This window comes from Lathyrus oleraceus, chromosome 6, assembly GCF_024323335.1.
Source record: "Lathyrus oleraceus cultivar Zhongwan6 chromosome 6, CAAS_Psat_ZW6_1.0, whole genome shotgun sequence".
In the NCBI taxonomy this organism is placed as follows: domain Eukaryota; kingdom Viridiplantae; phylum Streptophyta; class Magnoliopsida; order Fabales; family Fabaceae; genus Lathyrus; species Lathyrus oleraceus.
Window position 1 is genome coordinate 75,558,864 of NC_066584.1, and position 16,581 is coordinate 75,575,444.

The 16,581-nt window shown below is 39.6% G+C and overlaps 1 protein-coding gene across 1 annotated transcript; it reads left to right on the forward strand.

The window, feature by feature from the left end:
• The first annotated feature begins 377 nt into the window (after positions 1-377).
• On the forward strand, positions 378-989 carry LOC127094103 (uncharacterized). Its single transcript, XM_051032972.1, has one exon. It carries the CDS (start codon positions 378-380, stop codon positions 987-989), a length of 612 nt encoding a protein of 203 aa, XP_050888929.1.
• Positions 990-16,581: the final 15,592 nt, after the last annotated feature.

Sequence of the window (16,581 nt, forward strand, 5' to 3'; positions counted from 1 at the left end):
TTGACACGCAAACTGTGGCACAAGTGCAACCGGTCCAACCTATTCAAGTTGTTAGTTGTGAAATTTGTGGAGGTCCGCACTTCGCCATGCATTGTGTGGCAACTGCTCAACAGGTTGAAGAGATTAATTTTCTAAAGCAGAATAATCCGTACTCCAATACATATAATCCTGGATGGAAAAATCATCCAAATTTTTCCTGGAAGGACCAACAAGGAAATGCTCAGAAGCAAGTGCCCACCCAGTATCAAAGTCAACCACAACAGCAATACCGTCTACAACAACAGCAACCTTACCACCAGCAGCAGTTTTATCCATCTCAACAACAATTCCAACAACAGGTTCCCAGAAAAGCAGATTGGGAAGTTGCCATTGAAAAAATGGCAGCTCAAAGTTCTCAATTTCAAGAGGAGACTAGAAGTAATTTGAGAAACACTGGTGCTTCAATAAAAAATCTAGAAGTGCAAATGAGTCAGATTGCTCAACAACTTGCGGGTTCGCAAACACCAGGTGCATTACCGAGTGCTATAGTTACGAATCCAAGAGAGCATAATAATGTGAGTGTTGTTACAACAAGGAGTGGTAAGGCAAAAGAAGTCCCCGAAAAAGATGATGAACAAGAGGACCAATTGCTTGAAGTTGAGTTGGAGATAAAAGAGAATGAAGTTATTAGTGAGAAGGTGACAGTACTTGAACCGGTAGCTAAAGAAAAAGTTAGTGAATCAAAGCCGGTTGTCAAACTCCCGTTCCCAACAAGAAATAAGAAGAAGGAGGAACATGCGAAGAACTTTGAAAAGTTCTTGGAGATGTTCAAAAAGCTTGAAATCAACATTCCATTCTTGGAGGCACTTGAGCAAATTCCCTCTTATGCTAAATTCATGAAAGACATTATTTCAAAAAAGAGGAGCACTGACACTGACTCTATTGTACTAACCGAAACTTGCAGTGCTATTTTGCAGGGTATGAAGATCCCGATAAAGAAAAAAGATTGAGGCTCGGGGACTATCCCTTGTACTATCGGGGATAGATCTTTCAAGAAGGCCCTTATAGACTTGGGGCAAGTGTGAGCCTCATGCCTTTATCCATTTACAAGAGGTTGGGGATTGGAAAAGTACAGGATACCCGAATGACATTTCAATTTGCTGACCACTCTGTGAAGAGACCTTATGGAGTGGTGGAAGAGGTTCTTGTGAAGATTGATAAGTTTGTCTTTCCGGTAGACTTTGTGATCTTAGAAATGCCGGAAGATGAAGAGATACCGCTCATTCTTGGTAGACCATTTTTGGAAACCGGGAGGTGTTTGATAGATATAGAAGAAGGGACCATGACTCTAAAGGTTTATGACGAAGAGTTAAAAATTGATGTGCGCAACACCATGAAATACAAGGATGATGTGGCCACCAGCCAACACATAGAGGTTATTGATCAAATGGTTCTGCAAGAAAATCACCTAGGGGAACAAAAATTACCCTTGGAGAGAGTCCTAAGTCTCTCAATTTTTGAAGACACTCAAGAAGTGGGTGACGAGGAGATGGAAGTGGTAACTCTGATGGAAACACAACAACCCGTTAAGGGATCTCGATCACTCAGATGGGAAAACTTAAGGGAACCTCAAGTTGAAGAAAAGAAAGATGAGACCAAGAAAGTGGCTGAGCTGAAACAGTTACTTGACAATCTCAAGTATGTTTTTCTAGATCCCGAAAAGAAATGCCCGACAATTATAAGCTCTCATTTAGAGGTTTCTCAAGAAGACAAGCTTGTCAAGGTGTTGAAGAAACACAAAAGTGCCATGGGATGGGCAATAGAAGACCTGAAGGGAATTATCCATACGGTGTGCATGCATAAAATTCTCATGGAGGATGGTCACAAACCGGTGGTTCAACCACAAAGAAGACTAAATCCCGTGACGAAGGAAGTGGTCAGGAAAGAGGTTGTTAAACTGTTAGACGCCGGGTTGATTTATCCCATTTCCGATAGCTCTTGGGTGAGTCTGACGCATGTGGTTCCGAAGAAAGGAGGAACTATAGTTATGAAGAATGAAAAAAATGAGTTACTTCCTACCAGGACGGTCACGGGTTGGCGTGTGTGCATCGACTACCGAAGGTTGAATTTTGCAACCAGAAAGGATCATTTTCCGCTACCATTCATTGATCAGATGTTGGAAAGGTTGGCAGGTCATGAGTACTACTGTTTCCTTTATGGATACTCTGGATACAACCAAATAGCTGTTGCGCCGGAAGATCAAGAGAAGACAGCTTTTACGTGCCCCTATGGTATCTTCGCATACAAAAGAATGCCATTCGGGTTATGTAATGCTCCGGCCACCTTCCAAAGATGCATGACCTCCATTTTTGCAGACATGCTTGAAAAGCATATGGAGGTCTTCATGGATGACTTTTCGGTATTTGGTTTTTCTTTTGATAATTGTTTAACTAACCTTTCCCTTGTTTTAGAAAGATGCCAACAGACCAATCTGATCCTCAATTGGGAGAAATGTCACTTCATGGTTCGAGAAGGAATAGTCTTAGGTCACAAAAGCTCTCACAAAAGGATAGAAGTGGACCAAGCCAAGATTGAGGTAATCGAAAAGCTGCCACCTCCTGTGAATGAAAAGGGTATAAGAAGCTTCTTGAGACATGCGGGTTTCTACCGCAGGTTCATCAGAGATTTCTCAAAGATAGCTAAACCCTTAACTACCTTGTTGGTTAAGGACAAGGCTTTCATTTTTGATAAAGATTGTGCCATTGCTTTTGAAACAATAAAAAATAAATTGGTGACAACACCTATTGTCATTGCTCCTGACTGGTCTCTACCCTTTGAGATTATGTGTGATGCGAGTGACATCTGTAGCGGTGTATTCGTCGCTATATGATTTATTGATTAAACCATAAGCAAAGTATACAAAGAATCGAGTCGCCACCGCACTTTTATTTATCCTAAGGACTGGTTAAAAAGCGAACAAAAACCTAAGAAGTTTTACACGTAGAAAACTAATAAAAAGATCAGAGAGTCTGGGTAAGGGGTAAATTACGCAATGGGAAGGTGTTAGGCACCCATCACGTCCTAGGTACTCCTAGGGAGCCCTTTTCACACTTGTTGTATAAAAATGTTTATTTGTTTATGACATATTGTGCAAACATGAATGGGATGGTGAGAAAAGAATATACAATTTTTATTGTTTTTGTGTTTGAACGGATGAACCCGTTGCCTACGTACCTTCCATCAAAGGTAAGGATCAGAACGCCGTAGTTCGGCTAAAAGATTTCCAAAAATTCGTGAGTTCATTTTAAACACAAGCATTAAGGCTTTTCATTACCAATGGGAGAAAACTCAACCCAAATCCACAATCCACCATGCGAGGACGACTTCAACGTACTAGAGGGGTTAACCCTGTTTTCAGTACGGAAGTCTTACAATCGACTCACTAAGGATAAGGTAAGATTTACATCAACCACTATGGTAATTGAAACCTATGGCTAATGTATGAAAACATATCAACAATGGACAAAGCCACAAAACAATTGAATGGGTGAAGTTAATTGATTATGAGTATTCACAAAATATGGTCAAGATATGATTAGGATTGATTCAAAGAAGTGTTATGAAAAATGAAGTTTGAAAAGTCAAGGACTTATGGTCCAGGTTTCTAATTTGAAAAGACATGAAGATGTTTGCACAACAGTTCAAAGTTTTGGAAGCAAAGTGTGAAAAGGTTTAGGACAAAGAGGGTGAAGGATAATGGAGTGTAAAACTTCTCAGAAAGGTTCACCTCTTGAGATCATATAGAAGATGATTCAAGTGCGTCCTTAGGAATAGGCAACAAAGCAAGTAAGCAGATAAAAAGCAAGGTGATACCGGATGCCATCAATGGACTTATACCAATCTCACAAACAAAAGCGGATATCGGATACCAATAAATGGATTTACACCAATCTCCTAAAACAAAACAATGATACCGGAAGCCATCAATGGACTTATACCAATCTCACAAACAAAAGCGGATATCAGATGCCAATAAATGGACTTATTCCAATCTCCTAAAATAAAACAAAACATGGATGTCGGATGCCAATCTATCTAGACTTATACCAACCTCCAAAGGATGATCATAGGAGTACAAAAGCCAACAACATGGTCTTACAATTGCATCCTCACATACAACAAACAAACAGAAGCATAAAGCTAAGAGGACATAAGTGGCCAAATGAAATGGTCTTACACTTTATCCCTTCCAAATCATAGGAACAAAGGCCAATTAATGGACTTACAGTTGTCCTCAATGGGTAAACCAAAGATGGATCACAAAGATATGAAATGATGGTCATGCAATAATGAACAATTAATGATGATGACTGCACAATAGCAAACAAGCAAACATGTACAAATGCAACAAACAGTCAATCAAACAAAGTCATTTAGCACACACTATAACCAAGCAATTAGGCTCAAACAAAGGTTAGACTTTAAAGTCAACTGGAATGGGGTAAATGGTGCTCTTAACCTTGACATTGAGAGCCAAGGTGAAGCAGATGAAAGGATATGAGGGGTGTGCCTCATCACTCTTATCCCTGGTCAGGGAGAGCATTGAATATCAGAAGGTGTGGGAGTTCAGAAAGATGGAACTCTCTCCACAAGTTAGACTCGATAGATCTTGGGTTTTTACTCACTACGCATCAACACATGTGGTGTGAGCAAGGTGAGTGACACACAGAATAGTAGGAGATAGGCTACATATCTCTTCTATCTACCAATTGCCTCATATGAGGTCTTTTCCTGCTTGGGGACAAAGTTAAACAATCACAAACATTGCCTCTTAAGGAGGACTTCAGACAGGTGCCTGGCTAAATAACAAGCCAGGTCTTCCATACTACATGGAGACAAGAGATTCTACCTCAATGCTTAAGCAAAGCAAAGCAATAGCTAGTTCTCAAAGGAACTAAAGCAACTATGGTACCTGAAATCAATCAAATATCATCAGTATTCAAGTCACAAAGTCAAAACAGACAAGATAAGAGCCAACAGTCAACACAATCAATCACATGTGCAAAGCACAAATTCAAACCAAATGAGTTAGCATCCTACAAAACAAACCAAGTTAGTTCATCACAATCAAGCAAACCAAACTCAATCAACTTGAATTAATCTCCTTAAAGCAATTGCTTCTTAAACCTGAAAATCAAACTCAAATGTGAGAAGTGAACCCTTAGGCCAAAGCCTAGGGCCAAAGGAGGAGAAAATATTTAAAACAGAACATGAAACTTGATCGAAATCAAGATTTATCAAATAAGAACAAATTCCAGCTGGTCCCATATCAAAAGCATTCATCAATTGCATTTCATAAGCAAATCATGTCAAACTAGGCAAGTTAAGAACTCAATGATGTAAACAGAATGAACACAAGCATATCAATACCAAAATGGCTCAATAAATTCCAGAAAAAATCATGCTTAAACAGAACACATTGAATGAGCAACACACCAAATTTCATGGCATTTGGATAAAGGGAAGCAAGTCAAAGCATGTTCAAACAAGCTCATACAAGACCACAAATCATACATCATGTTCATGCAATCATAAAACAGCAACCAAACATGATAAATGAATGAGACCAAAGCCATGGCAAACTTCAAGATGTCTATAATACACATGCCAAATTTCAAGTCCATCCAATAAGCCACAAGAATTTCATAAAACATATGAGATCATGCCTCACAAAATGTTCACAATTGACCAAACAGAGGGAAAATTCTCAAACAAATGGAAAATGCATTCAAAAATTCCAGGAAAAATCACAAGCAAACTAGACATCCCTAAGTATTAGCATGTAAAAATCCAGGGCAATTGGCATAGCATAAGCATGGAAAATAAAATCAAGAACATGAACAAGACATGGTGTGACATACATTGTCACACCTTCAAAGATTACATCATATCTCCCAATCCAGGAACTCAAAAATCACAAACCATATACCAAAATAACCAGGAATGAGTCTAGATCATGCCTGTAAAATTTCATGTTCATAGGTTCAAGCATCATGATTTCACAATCAAAATGGTAAAACATAGGCAAAAAGCATACATGATCAAAACCATTAGGCAAAAATAAAAAACAGACCATGCACAACTTTTGCTATCATGCCTATAAAAAACTAGAGGAAAAATGGAGATCAATGCAAAAATTCCCACTCAATTTGGATTAAAGATGAATCACTTATGATTTTTTGAAGATTGAAATCAAAATGAAATAAACATTTGGAATTAAAAATGAAATAAATGGACTGAATGGCATTTTTGTAATTCAGGCGCTCACTTAATGAAACGCTGCGTTTCATTAAGTGAGGTGGCAGCGCGTAATTGGTAGCATGGCGAATAAACACGAAACAACATGCAAAAATGCCTGGCAAAGATCTACACACAATCTGGAAACGAAAATCAAGTGTTCTTCGTCACATTCATCATGTTCATCATCACAAAAATTCAAACTCCACAGAAATCAATAAAACATATATCACCAGAACCAACATTCAACCTAGATCATGAATCTAACATTGATTTCAATTAATTCTCACTACAGCAAAGGAATCGAATCAAATAAGTTTTGCAATCAAGATTTCAAATCCATATATCTTCACCAATACTCAATGGAATGGCACGATTCAAGCTACAGAATACTCCATTAACTAAGATCTACCAAAGCCACATACTAATTTCAAGAATTGAAGCGGTCGAGTTTTACCTTGATGATGAAGCAGCTCTTGATTTCGCGCGAATTTGGCTTGGATAGGTTGAAACAGATGTCCAATGATGATGCAGGAGATGAATGAAGTCAAGTATGCAGCTCAACAGTGCTCGATGATGAAGAAATCTCAAAATGCCATGGATGAGCAAGGTTCCAACAGTTGCGATTTCTTCAAGATTTTCCACCTTTCTTCTTCAACAGATCTCTAACAGTACCTGTAGATGAAGATCAACACAAGTACAAGCCAAAAGAACAGTGAAATTGGATGAACAAAGTCAAAAAAGTTTGGAAGAAATTTGAGAGAATTTGGAGATTTTTGGATTTGGATCTGAGATTGTGATTGTGGATCTCGAAATTCTGTTACAATTAAGACTACATAGTACCTGTTAATCCAACTGTTAAACATGATTAGCAACAATTGGAATGGATTAATGAAATGAAGCTTGTTATGCAATTTGGCAAAAATGCCCTTTTTCAAATAGAACCAATGGAACAGTGTAAAACCAGTTGAAGCAAGTCCAAATTTCTGTTTTGAAGTGATTGGCATTGGTTTGGAGTGAAAATCATGTGTATTTTTCAAATTCACTATTTTTCCCACCAAAATTTAAATGGTTCACTTGAAAAATGACCTTTTTTATGTGATGCTTTTTGATGAAATGTAATGATGCATTATGATAGTTCATGTCAAATGGGATTTGCTCAAAGAAACCTCACTCAATTTGGCCAAATGGTCCAAGAGTTATGCCTCCTTGAAGTTCAAGATTTCTTGAAAATGATTTGGTCATAACTTGCCAACCACACATGAGAAATGGGTGTTCTTGGACTTTTTAGAAAGGCAAGAGCAAGATCTTCAACTTTCATGTTGGGAAAAAATTGATTTGGAGCTTGCTTGATGATGTAAATTTGAGGAGAAGACCTTTCCATTTTTGGCAGTTGAAAATTACAGGTCCTTACTATTTTTAGAAACTTTTTGTCTGACCTCCAATTCCTCAATGATGATGTTTGACATGTTATATGAAGCTTATATGGACATGAATGAGACCTCTCAAACCATTTCCCACCATCAAATCCCTGATTAAATGCACAGTTGACCACAGTTGACTTTGCTAGGGTTTTGGTTGACTGAGCCATGCTTTGATGAGCTTCAAACCTCTTCCACTTGAGATCTTGATTCCCAATGATATCACAACTTATATGAACTTCTTATGAATGATCATGGTGCCCAAATTCTTCAAGATGACCACCATCTAGCTCAATGACTTGCCTTTGACTGATTTGACCTAATTGCTTCAGCTGCAAGTAACATGGTTAAATGACAATATTTTTGTACTTTAGGGTTAGAAAACAAATGAAAAGCAATGACATACAAATGCTAAACATGCTTGGTGATCAAGAACCACACTCAAGATAACCCACCCACAAGGAGGGAAGCAAAGGTGCACAATGATCCTTGAAGCAATGATATGATATGATATGATGCCATGAGGGATCTTAGGGACAAAATTGGGGTCTTACAACATCGCAGTGGGAGCAGTGCTTGGGCAACAAAGGGATAAGCTCCTTCATGTTATCTATTATGCGAGTCATGTGTTAAACCATGCGCAGATGAATTATGTAACTACCGAAAAGGAGTTGTTAGCTATAGTTTATGCCTTTGACAAGTTCAGGCAATATTTGTTGGGTTCTAGAGTCATTGTTTATACTGACCATGCTGCTTTGAAGTATTTGTTTGCTAAACAGGACTCAAAACCAAGACTGTTGTGGTGGATCCTGCTCCTCCAAGAGTTTGATATGGAGATCCGGGACAAAAGAGGGTGCAAAAATACTGTAGCAGATCACCTTTCCCGGATGTCCCCAATAGAAGAGAATGAGGAAAAGCGCCCAATAAAGGATGAGTTTGCTAATGAACACATCCTTGTTGTTATTGGAATGCCTTGGTTCGCAGACTATGCGAACTATCTAGTAGGCGGGGTGATCCCGAATGATTTTGACTCTAACCGTAAGAAAATTTTTGTTCATGATTGCAGGTTCTATCTGTGGGACGATCCCTTTTTGTACAAAAAGGGAATAGACGGTTTGGTCCGACGATGTGTTCCAGAAGAAGAATAGAGGGATGTGCTGAAAGCCTGTCACAATTCGGACTATGGTGGACACTTTAGTGGTGATAGAACTGCTGCTAAAGTCCTCCAATCAGGTTTATACTGGCCGACACTATTCAAAGATGCTCAACAAATGATCAAAAAGTGCGATAAATGCCAAAGGATGGGAAATATTTCGAAAAGAAATTAGATGCCACAAAATCCCATGCTAGAAGTTGAACTCTTTGATGTGTGGGGTATTGACTTTATGGGTCTGTTTCCACCGTCATTTGGAAAGAACTACATTTTGGTGGCGGTGGATTATGTATCCAAATGGGTGGAAGCAGTCGCGCTACCTACAAATGGTGCAAAAGTGGTGGTCAAGTTTTTAAAAGAAAACATATTCGTCAGGTTTGGAGTGCCAAGAGCTCTTATTAGTGATGAAGGAACTCACTTCTTAAATCACCTAATGGAGAAGCTACTCTTGAAATACAATGTGAAACACCGGATATCCACTCCATACCACCCGCAAACAAGTGGTCAAGTTGAAGTGTCGAATCGGCAGCTGAAACAAATCCTAGAAAAGACGGTTAATGCTTCTCGCAAGGATTGGGCGAGTAAGCTCGATGATGCACTCTGGGTATATCGTACAGCTTTCAAAACACCGATTGGTATGTCCCCATATCAATTGGTATATGGTAAGGTCTGTCATCTACCTTTGGAACTGGAACACAAAGCCTTGTGGGCTTCCAAATTCCTTAACTTGGATCTTGAGAAAGCAGGAGAATCCCGAATCCTTCAACTCCACGAGTTGGAAGAATTCCGGAATCTGGCATATGAAAATGCGAAAATCTACAAAGATCAAACGAAGAAATGGCATGACAGAAGAATCCAAAGGAAAGAGTTCTGGGAAGGACAAAGGGTACTACTATTCAATTCAAGAATGAAGCTGTTCTCTGGAAAATTGAGATCGAAATGTTCAGGTCCGTTTATGGTGCACAAAGTGTATCCTCATGGAGCAGTTGAAATAAAAAACCCTTTCAATGGAGATATTATTTTTAAAGTGAATGGCCAGAGATTGAAGCCGTACAATGTGGGGTAAGTTGTGGGCCAAATTGATGTTGTTCATCTTGTCTGATAAGATGCGCAACCGTCGAGCCAAGCGACGTTAAACGAAGCGCTACGTGGGAGGCAACCCACGTTTTTGTATCTAATCATTTTCTTTGTTTGGTAGTGTGTTTTCTACTTGCAGGTGTAAACAGTGTTTCATAAAGGAGATAAAGGTAGCGATCGCAGCGAATCTCTAACAAATTCGGAAGCTAGAGCCTTGCACAGCACAAGAGATCAAGAAAACAAGAAAAATGGAAAATAGGGGTCTGACACGGGCGCCCGTGTCAGCTGACACGCACCGTGTTAGGAAGAGGAATTTGGAGTTGGAAAATTGGATTTCCATGGGCCTGACACGGCCGTTCGTGTCAGGTGGCACGGCCCGTGTCAGCCCTGGACAAAAAAAGCTGTTTTTAAGCGCTTCTGGGAATGACACGGTCTGTGTCATGAGGGCGTGTTGCACTGACACGGGCGACCGTGTCAGCTAACACGGATGTGCCAGCTAGCGCAGTAGTGAATTTTTTTTTGAAAAATAGAGCCGTTGGGCACCTTTCACCATGCATTTTTGACCGTTGGAGGTGGGTCCCACCCCCGAAAATCACCCTATAAATACACCTTATCACTAATTCTTTCCTCATTTCACACATTACATTCATACTTCTTCATCTCCACTCTCTTTCTCTCAAATACAACCTAATTCTTCATAAGTTTCACTCAAGAGCTACCTCTTTTTTACCACCAATCTCGGCCGATCCTCCATCCATCTTCTCGGAAAATTCACCGCTCCCTACTCTCGACACTCCTACGGTAATATCTTTATTTAAATCTCTTTTTCCAAATTCTTGTTTTTTTATTGTGTGCAAGTACAATATGTCTCGACGTGGCGAAAAAACCAAAAATGTGGGAGAATCATCTCGTCCCAGACAAAGAGCAAGGAGAACCCCGAACGAGCACGACATTATGTTCGAGAGCCTGGAGCATCGGAAAAGGTACGCGGTTCATATAAAAAGGAAACTCACCCCTACGAGGTATATGTGTAATGGCATACTGCAGGAACTGGGATTGCAAGTGGAAGTACACCACATGTTCCACACCCTAGGGATGCTGGAATTTATGCAGTTGGAAGCACCTACATTTGCACGCATCACGTTGGAATTTCTGAGCACCATCGATTTTAAGCTGAAGAACAGGTGGAACGGCACAAAAAAAGAATATTACGGTACGTTGCACTTCCGTCTATTCAATACTGATTTGGAACTGACTGTGGAGGAGCTAGGGAGGATCTTAAAACTCCCAATCGTAGGCCCTGGAGCGGTGCCCGATACATTTGTCCCGACAGAACTTTGGACCGCCATCACAGGTAATAATAAATATGTGTCCAAAGGGGCAAAGGCATCGGGTATCCATAACCCATGTTTCAGGTATGCACAAAAGGCACTGACATATACAATTTTTGGTCGCGGAGACAGCACAGGTGTGGCCACACAAAGGGAGTTGTTCTTCCTATACATCATGGCATCCCAAGCTTCGATCAATGTAGCGGCCTTTGCAGCCGACTACTTAGGGAGAGTTGGTCGCGCTACGTCGGCCGACATTTCTGTTGGCGCCATGATTACTCTGATTTCCGACCACTTCGGATTTGGTGCTGCTTTAGTTGACTTCCCCAGGTGCCAGGTAAAAGTAAACTGGACATGGCAGCCTTGATCCGGCAAGGCATGATCACGATAAAACAAGACTACTACTCTCTTTTGTGCCAAAAAGTACATGTTCTTGATTTACCTGCTTACGAGTTTATCAGTATCACTAACAGAGCCAACTTGCTCTATGACTGTCCCGAACCAAAAGAGGGGGACGAAGATTTATTTGACTCTTTTACTGTAGATGAACTGATGGATGGTGCACCGAGCACCGAGGAACCTTTTTTCCAATAACCGCCGGAACCAACTCAAGCCTCCGGATCCTACTCCATGCCATCAGACCAATGGGGATGGATCCAGGATAAGATTGGCCACCTTCGCACGGAGCAATCCAGGCAAGGTGAAGAGCTCACCAGGTTTGGGGCTGAACAACACCGTCAAGGGACGGTTTTGGACGAGATGAACGCAATGATACAACGTATGATGTTGCATTATCCATACCCTCCACCACCTCCTCAGTAATTGCTGTAAGTGCTCCTCATATCTTAACTTGAAACATTGCGAACAATGTTTGGTTCAGGTGTGGGGAGGTTTTTAATTGAATTGTTTTAAATTTTAATTTTTATTGTGTCTGTGTGTTATTTTGTTCGTCGTTGTGTGGTTGTTTTTATTTTGGTAAGTTACAGATGAAAGTAGATGATGCTGGAGAAATGAGAGACTAGTGGACAGTGAGTAAAAGACGCGATCCTGAACTTTCTCCCGAGGCAACATGGAAGGTGACACAGTTGAGAAACAAAAGGTTGGACGCAACTTGGAAATCCAGACCGAAAAAGGAGAAGGTAAGCCCAATCTGATAAAGAAGTTGTCTATCATAAAGAATGTTTGAAGTCTGCAAGCTTACCCAACATGGTGAGATTTTAGCTAAACCAAACATAAAAAGAGCGCATTCAAGTATGACTCTATCTCTCTAATTTTGCGTAAGTTCTACTGATATAGCACAATACAAAAACACACACTGAGGCATGTTGTTTGTTTTCCATCTTTGAGCCTTTCTAGCCACCCTTAATGTTGTTTTCATCCGTTGTTAATCCCTTTGAGCCAGTAACCCTTTGTTTGTGTAAGCCATCATGTTAACCCTTAGCCATACACTCCCTACCCTAGCTCGGCATGACTGTGTAATGTAAAACTTGTGCAAAAAAGATAAGTTTGGGGTATGCATCCGTAAATTGAAAATGTTGTTGAAAAATGGCAAGTGCAAGGAAAAGAAAAAAAAAAGAGAAAAAGTGTGTAGAAACATCCGCTTCTACCGAAGAAAAAAAAGAAAAAGAAATGAGAAAAAAAAAAAGAAATAAGCACTTGCCTTAGAAATAGACTCATACATTAAAATGAAGTTGAGTAGAAAAAGAGTGAAGATTTGACGACACCCCAAAAATAAAATTTTTACACAAAGAAAAACAAAAACATGAATGTCGAGTTGTAAAACCTTTTGTAATCCATTTTGTTGTCTACTCTCCCATCGTACCTAATCCCCGTTACAACCCTGAAGACCTCTTAAAGTGTGTGAATTGTGTTTGTGTAGTTGACATAGAATCTATTCAAAAGTAATAGTTGATATTGCATACCTTGATTTATTGAGTGCTAAACACTTTAACCTCGAGAGCTTTGTGAGTAGTGTGAAGAAGCTTGCAGGTAAAAGAACTCTCTGAAATGATAAGGCAGTGGAAAATGTCGAATGGGTGAACCTGAAACTTAATCGGGAAGGAGAAAACCAAGTTGCGAATAACATCAGTTGTGTTGAGGAAAGAATAGAATCCATGGTTGACCTCCGCTTGGTCTCTTGCATCACTTGAGGACAAGAAATGAGATAAGTTTGGGGTTGTGATCGGCCACCATTTACACTCAGTTTTCATCATCTATCCAGCATGGAATCTACATGAATCGGTAACTTTTGCATTTTATTTTAGTGATTTCTTCAGTTTATTGCATTGTATGAATTTCCGTGTGTTTTATGTTTCATTAGTAGTTTTTCGCATTTTTGTCGCAGTTCATGTGTTTCTGTGTAGAATGTTGGTTTCCAGGTTTGATTAAAGTCCGAAAGTGTGTACCGGAAGAAGGGAGGTTAGAGACTGAAGAAAAAGCGAAAAACAGACAAAACAGGGGGGCTGACACAGGTGCCCGTATCACCTGACACGGCCCATGTCAGCATGTGCAAAACAGCCAACAAAAACCTAGTAAAACAGTGGGCTGACACGGGTGCCCGTGTCACCTGAAACGGCCCGTGTCAACAGGGTGTGTCTTATGTACCTACAGAGGAGCCAACCTGGGCAGCAGTGTCACCTGACACGGCCCGTGTTGGCCATTTCGCTCAAAATTCTGATTTTTCTAATTTTTACTCCTGTGGACATCCGGAGGGCATTTTGGGCATTTGGCATTATTTTTAGTTGTTTGGAAACTATTTAGTCGAATGGGAAGCACTGAAAAAAGGACTTTTGGATCGTGAAAAGAAAAGATACGAAAAGAGGAAGCAACCTTGCAAGGTGTGGAGAAGAAAAGAGATCTTCAAGATCGGAAGAAATTGAAGATCAACTTTCATCAACAACAACTTATAATGTCTTTAATTTGTAATCTTTTGTCTTTGAATATTATGAGAGGCTAAACCCCCCAATGCTAGGGGGTGTCCCTGAATTGCTGCTGTATGAATATTTTGTCCATGTTCTTATAATCAGTGATGTTTTCGTAATTCAAATTATTATACAATGCGCTTAATGCTTAATTTTATCGGACAAATGAAATTCTGATTTCTGGTTAAGGTTTAGGCCGGACAAACCGCCTTATCACTGTTGTATAATAAAACCCGCATTTAATCACTTAGGAATAAGGATCAAAATGTGGTTACCGTAAATTCTTGATAAAATAAATATTTCTTAACAGCAATTTGATTGACTAAGGAATTAGGAGTGAAATTTCCTATTAAATGGTTTTGGCTAAGGAATTAGAGAAAACTACTTTGGAGAAACTGTTTTGAATTATAATAGCATCGATGTTATATGATATGGAAAAAGTGGAATACACAGCAATTCATACACTTGGCCTTAGCATTATTTCTTATATCGACTAAAAGAGTTTTATACGCTTTATATTTTTATTCCTTATCAATTGTGAAAACAAACATCCAACCTCATATGAACTTTTGTTTAATTGAATTATTATAAATTGATACGTTCTACGCAGTCCTCGAGACCGATACTCGGGATAAACCCATTTTTATTACTACATTGGTGCAAATAGTACACTTGCTATTTTACCGATCAAAGGGCCATGGGGAGGAAATGACATTCAATAGTGTCATAGGAATATGAATCTTATCTGCATATATTTGACACTTGTGGCATTTCTTCACAAACTTGCAACAGTCAGATTCCATTGTCAGCCAATAGTAACTTTCTCTCAATATCTTCTTAGCCATAGCATGTTCATTGGAATGAGTACCAAAGGAACCTTCATGAACTTCAATCATCAACAGGTCTGCTTTGTGTCTATCTATGCATCTGAGCAGAACCATATCGAAGTTTCTCTTATAAAGCACATCACCATTCAGGTAGAAGTTGTCGGCTAATCTCCTCAAAGTCTTCTTATCTTTCAAAGATGCCCTAGGTGGGTAAATCTGACTTTGGGGAAAATACTTTATATCAAAATACCACGGCTTCTCATCTTTGACATCTTCAATAATAAACACATGAGCTGGCCCATCAAGATGCATCACGGTTAAATTGGGAACTTCATTCCAAAACTTCACCATGATCATTGAAGCCAACATTGCAAGAGCATCTGCCATCCGGTTCTCATCTCGAGGGATATGATAAAACTCAACCTTTGTAAAGAAAGTTGAAATCCTCCTCGCATAATCTCTATATGGTATCAAACCGGGTTGATTCGTCTCCCATTCACCTTTGATCTAATTCACAACCAAAGTTGAATCTCCATAGACATCAAGATACTTGATTCTGAGATCAATGGCCTCTTCAAGCCCCATAATGCAAGCTCCATACTCAGCCATAATATTTGTACACTTGAAAGTCAATCTAGCTGTAAACAGAAAATGAGTGCCTTGAGGAGTAATAATCATTGCCCCAATGTCATTACCATACTGATTAACAGCTCCATCAAATACCATGCCCCAACGGGAACCAGGCCCTGGCCCTTCTTCAAGCAATGGTTCATCACAATCTTTCATTTCAAGTACAAAATCTCTTCATCAGGAAAATCATACTGCACTGACTGATGATCTTGAATTGGTTGGTGAGCCAAATGGTCAGCCAAGGCACTACCTTTAATTGCTTTTTGAGATTGGTATTCAATATCATACTCTAATAACAACATTTGCCAACGGGAAATCCTCCCAGTTAAAGCAGGCTTCTCAAAAACATACTTGATTGGATCCATTTTGGATATCGACCAAGTGGTATGATTCAATATATACTGACGCAGACGCTTAGCAGCCCAAGCCAATGCGCAACAAGTCTTTTCTAGCATAGAATACTGAGTCTCACAATCGGTGAATTTCTTACTGAGGTAGTAAATATCATATTCTTTCTTTCCATTTTCATCTTGCTGACCTAGGACACAACCCATACTTTCTTCAAGCACAGTCAAATACATGATCAACGGTCTTCCTTCCACAGGCGGAGACAGAATCGGAGGCTCAAGTAGATATCCTTTAATGCTGTCAAAAGCTTTCTAGCAATCCTCAGTCCAATCACAAGACGGATCTTTCCGAAGAAGCTTGAATATACGCGTACATGTTGCAGTTATATGCGATATAAATCTTGAGATATAATTAAAGCGGCCAAGAAAACCTCTGACTTGCTTCTCAGTTTTGGGTGTAGGCATCTCTTGTATTGCTTTGACCTTGGAAGGATCAACTTCAATACCCTTCTCACTTACAATAAAGCCCAACAACTTACCAGAATGAACACCAAACATACACTTATTGGGATTCAAGCGGAGTTTGTACTTCCTCAAG